Source organism: Tupaia chinensis, unplaced genomic scaffold (assembly GCF_000334495.1).
Source record: "Tupaia chinensis unplaced genomic scaffold, TupChi_1.0 Scaffold000077_1, whole genome shotgun sequence".
Taxonomy (NCBI): Eukaryota; Metazoa; Chordata; class Mammalia; order Scandentia; family Tupaiidae; genus Tupaia; species Tupaia belangeri.
The window spans coordinates 1,142,099-1,147,562 of NW_006159538.1; the positions used below are offsets into that span (position 1 = coordinate 1,142,099).

The window sequence follows — 5,464 nt, forward strand, 5'->3', positions numbered from 1 at the left end:
GGCTTAAAACCCACACCAGGAAAAAAAAAAAAAAAAAAAAAAAAAACTCACACCAGGCACATGTATGTGCATGTACAAAATCCCAAGAGGAGACTAGAGGAGAAGGGATTGGGGCATGGCCATCCCCCCAGGGGAGATTTCTTGCTTCCTGTCTCTCTGTCTCTCTCTGCCTCTATGGCAAGTGCATGTGCCCTATGCAAAAATCTCTTTAAAAAAAAAAAAGCAGAATGAAGTAACTGCAAAGAAGAAAGTTGAGACAGGTGTGTGTGTATAAGGAGTGAGTGAAGGAATGCTTGTCCTCAGAGACTCAGCTTAACAAGCTCAGTCTCGGGGGACCAGCAGTTAGCATAATGGCTATGTCACTGGACTCCCATGTAGTCAACTGTGGTTCGTGTCCCGGGCCCGGTGGCTTAAAACTCAACCCGGGCACGTGTGCATGCGTGCCCAAGATCCCAAGAGGAGAATGGAGGAGAAGGAATCGCAGCATGACCATCCCCCTGGGAGGGTGATTTCTTGCTTTCTGTCTCTCTGTCTCTCTCCATCTGGCAAGCGCACATTCCCTATGGCAAAAACCTCTCCAAAAAAAAAAAAAACAAACCCAAGCTCAGTCTGATTTAATGAAATACCCCTGTGAAATCAGCTGCCCCGAAAGGTCTCCAGAGAGGTCACAGTGCACCTCGCCCTCACTCTCGTAAGACACCTGCATTTACTCCCTTACTCACTGTCGCCTCCTTCCTTTACTCCACAAACACAAACACTGCGTACCGTCGGGGCAGTAGCAGCCATCCACGCAGGCGATCTCGCTGTCCACGCAGGGTGCCCGGGGCTGGCAGGAGGCGGGGCAGCAAGCGATGCACTCGTTGTAGGTAAAGGCCTTCTCCTTGCAGTGGATGGCTTGGGAGGGAAGGGCCCACGTCGGTCAGCTCCTCATAGCCCCGCTCTGCCAGGATCCTGCCTATACCTACTCCAGGTCCTGGGGCGGGAAGGGGAGGTTTGGATTTTTCCTGGTGCTCTAGGCCCAGAGGGAGCACTGGCTGCCAGGCAATTGGTAAGGGCCTGGGAGGCTCTGAGAACCACCCGCATCGTACTCTGTGGCCCCAGGCTGGTCTTGCCCATCCTAAGCCTCAGTTTCCCCATCTGTCACATGAGGATGGAATGCCAGGGCTTAAAGTTCTGGCAATTGTGGTTCTGAACAGGGCAAGACATGGAGGTGAGGTGTGAGGATGCCACCCACAGCCCCGCAACAGAGCTGGTCTGCACCCCTCCCTGCCCTCCGGCGGGCTACACCTACTGCATTGCAGGAGCTGCGTCCTCCAGCCCTGCAGGGGCCGCCCTGCTTGGGCACATGCCCTGGCATACTCAGTCAGTGCCCGGCACCAGGTGGCTTCATCACCCACCGATCTGTGCAGGGAAACCCAGGGTCACATTGGAACCAGGCTTAACCCGCTGCTAGCCCCCCAGCCCCCTGCAGAGACTGCCAGGGCTCCGGGGCACCCCTGTTCTCCACCCAGCTGGGAAAGGGAGCCTGGGGAGGCATCTAGGCTCACAGACCCTAGACTTGGCAGGGAACCTGGGTCAGAACCAGCACTGCTGCTGACTCATGTTATCTGAGGGTGTCAGGCCCCATCTCTGGGTCTCAGCTGAATGGGGAAACTCTGTCCCACTCAGACAGATGAGGACTTCAGAGCTGTGGAAAGCAGACCTGTCAGTGCCTCAGATCATCAGGCTCAAGGCCCATGTGCTGGGCTCCCACCCCAGGGCTCGGAGGGTTCCCCGTAACCCACCACCCCGCTCACTGGCAGAGATCGCTGGTACAACTGGCCGTGAAGGGCAGGGGGCTGACGTAGGCGTGGCAGGCGTCGAAGGGGGGCCGCAGCAACACCTCGCACCGCTCGTACACACCCTGGGGCACGGGAGCCGGGGCTGGGGGCTGGCAGGGCCACGCACAGCCCTCTGACTTCACCAGCCCCACATGGACCCCCAACTGGGGACAGAGAACAGGGAGGGGCAAGTGCGGAGGAGAGAGGGAGTCCCGGGCCACCCTGGGCTGGGGCAGTAATGGCTTTCCAAGTGTTGGTTGGGAAACTAACTGAAGCCAGGGTCTAGGATTGCAGGTGGGGGTGGACTCTCCCCAGGGTGCTGACCTGCATGGCTCCCAGGCTCTGCTGTAGGCATGGTGGGCGAGGCAGGGAGGAGGTTGTGGGCCGGGGAAGCTGGTTGGGTGCTGACTCCTGCCAGCTGTGCACAAACTCAGCTACGTCGTCCGTCAGCTTCCCTGTGGGGAGAGCTCGTGCACTCTTGTTGGTGGGGTGAGGGGCGGGGGACTAGACAGGTGGGACAGGGACAGAAGACTCCGAGGAAAGGTGGGTGCTGGCGCATAGGTGAGGAGTTGAAAAATCCAGCCTCCTGTGCTCCCACCCCAATCTGAGTTTCCAGCTGAGCCATTCTCCTGAAAAAGCTATTTGGTCACGGTAGCCCCCACACACAGGAGCCTGCAGTGGCTCCCTCCTGCCCCAAATTCAAAAAAGAACTGCTCTGCAGAAGTTTCTGTACCTCTCTGAGCCTCAGTTTCCCCATCTGTGAAGCGAGGAAAATGCTCCCCTTGTAAGATTATTGCAAGAACTAGTTGAGGTGATGCACATGCAGTTTTAGGGTGCTGTGTGTGCTCAGAGTGGCCATGCCAGGCCCTGCACCCTCTACTCTCACCTCCTATCTCTCCTCCACAGGTACCCCCAGCCCTAGCTGGGCCCTGGCTCTTCCCGGTCCTCTCTGGTCCCCTGCTCCCTGTCATCGCCCTCCACCTCCTACACACACCTTGCAGGGTCAATCTCAACCGGAAGAGTGCCCCCAGGTCTGCACACAGCCCAGGAAGAGCTCTCGTAGGACTGCTTTACAGGGAGGAACACTGAGGCCCAAGTGGTTGTGAACGTGCTTAGAGCCAAACGTTTTGTGGGAAGGGGTCCTTGACCTCCCACTGGGTCTTTAGCACCCGAGGCTCTACCCCAGATCTTCTTCCAACCCTCCCAGCCTGACTTATCCTCCACCTCCAACCACACACTCAGAGGCCACCTGCCCTGAGCCTCACCATAGCTGGTCACCAAGTCATCCTGAGGGTCAGCATTGTTGTTCCCACACAGCCCCTGGGTCCAGCCCAGGAACTCGGGGCTCATCTTGATGTAGATGGCAGAGGCGCCATCCCAGGCCAGCGTGAAGGCCGACTGGTGCCGCACAATGACGTAACCAGCAAGCTTCTGCAGGCGTAGGCTCCCTGTCACGTGTGGAAGCTGGATCCTGCGGGCAGAGCCCAGAGCGTCAGCCCAGAGCATCAGGGTGTCCACACCACCTCCACCAATCCAGTCCCTTCACCAAAGGGCCTGCTGGGCCCACCCTTCCTGTAGGACCCAACACAGCACCAGTCTCATCCTTGTGGCACTGGTATCATGTGACCTGAGGCCCCCACAGCCCCTCCTGGAAGTCTACCACTGGAGAGGGACGCTTTCGTCTTCGGAGACATTTAAAATGCCCATTTCCCTGCAGAGATCCATCTCGAGTGACTTGCCAGCTCTTTTTCCCAGACACAAGAGGTGGCTTAAGCAGACATCTGCTGCTTTGTTTTTTTATTATTTTTTTTAAGAAAGATTTTTTTGCTATAGAGCATCTGCACTCACTGGAGAGACAGAGAGAGAGATGGAGAGAAAGTGAGAGATCACTCCCCGGGAGGATGGCTACATTGCAACCCCTCCTCCTCCATTCTCAGGATTTGGGGCATGCATGCACACATGCCTGGCATGAGTTTCAAGGTCTGAGTCCAGAACTCAAACCGCGGTCCACCATGTAGGAGTCCAGCATCTTAACCACTACGCCACCTGCTGGCCCCGGCATCTGCTTTTTCTGGTGGAGAACAAGAATGGAGTGGGGAAAGAAGGCAAAAGGGAAGGAAAACTGAGAGGTCCAGAAAAGAGCAGGGCTTCCACATGCTTCGGCACTCCCAGTTTTATTAGGCTGGAACTCCTAGCCAATCTAGAATTTGGCAACTTTTAACCCAGCTGCAAATCAGGAAAGGAAAACAAAAGTGGTGTCTAACCAGCCCAAAGACCCACAGACCAACCCTTTATTCATAGAAGAAGCCCTAGGGCCTTCCGTTACAGCCAGCCCCAGAAAGCTTGGTTACCCAGTTGTTATCTGAGCAGGGAGGATGGGGGGAAAGGTCTCTGTCGGGAGACCCCTGACAGCAACATGAGGAGGACCAGGACCACGAGGGAGAGGTGTGGGAAAGATTTCAGGGGAGACCCCATTTGGGGCCGTTTAGTGTGGAGCAAGGAGCGCTCATCCTTGGGGTGTCCCTGGCATCCCTGACGTCCCTGCAAGACTACTGACGTGCACAGTGACCCTGTCATCGGCAAAGGGTCAGCTGTGCTCCGTGTCTGCTCCAAGGAGGCCTGCACTGGGCATGAGCCCTTTGGAGAGCTCCCTCAAACTGTCCAAGAAAACATTTAAGCATATTTACAGTAGCAAGCCTTTGACTCTCTGGAAGATTCCATCGTTTTCCTGAAAGTCCACTGTCTGGAAACCCACAGGGTCTGAGAGTCCCAGAAAATTACAAGAGATGCATCCCTTTGCAAACCCACTGCCTAGAAACCCAGCTGAGCTGCTAGTGCTTCTGCCCTAATGCTAGAAATGGCTGTTTGCTCCCAGACGACACCCCCCTTTAGCCTCACGAAGGGCAGATGTTCACCTATCCGCCACCCTAGTGTCAGGGAGTAGGGCTTATAGTTACCTGGTGCCTCCGTGGGTGACCTCCTTGGCCAGGTGAATCTCCTGCTCACCCGCAAAGAAGAGGCTGACTGACCTCAAGCAGCTGTAGGGGGAGGAGCCGCACTGAGGGTCATTGTGCACCTGAGGAGGGAGTCAGAGGCTGGTTTGTGGACTCCTGCCACAGGCCTGGCCTGAGCCTGGCGCCTGGAGCACTTCCTCCAGTGCTGTGAGCAGGCACCTTTCCTCTGCCATCTCTCCCGCTCCCCCAACGCCACAGTGAGGTTCAGGTTCGAGCTACGTATTCCACACCTCAGGGAGGAGGCGCTGATGCTCAAGAGCTGAAGTGACTAAGGACGGACACACGCACGCACACGCACACACCCTCACGCAGGTCTGGATGGCTCAAGCTCCAGGACTCTTTCCAGTATGGTGCGCTATCTCCTTATTTCTGGATTATTTTATTTATTTATCCCAAACTATCCCATCGGATCCAAGGCCAGTGTATGCACTGACACCATCCCACACACATGCAGGATGCAAACATGCCCCGCACATGCCCCATTTGTGCACTCAGAGCGTGGCCGTGCACACACTAAACACACTCCGCTCCCCCAGCACCCCTGGCAGGCAGCGCCCAGCCCTGCTCTGCACACAGATACGCATGTCACTGCTATGCTGCCTCTCTCTCTCTCCTTCCCTCTCTCTCTCT

General features: G+C 56.4%; 1 protein-coding gene across 1 annotated transcript in view; it reads right to left on the reverse strand.

The window, feature by feature from the left end:
* OTOG (otogelin) overlaps positions 1 to 5,464 on the reverse strand; it is an 81,568-nt gene that overhangs the window by 68,478 nt on the left and 7,626 nt on the right. The window contains 6 exon segments of the mRNA XM_027768815.1: positions 766 to 894; positions 1,292 to 1,401; positions 1,797 to 1,903; positions 2,145 to 2,275; positions 3,086 to 3,291; positions 4,778 to 4,896. Coding sequence (XP_027624616.1) covers positions 766 to 894; positions 1,292 to 1,401; positions 1,797 to 1,903; positions 2,145 to 2,275; positions 3,086 to 3,291; positions 4,778 to 4,896 — 802 coding nt within the window.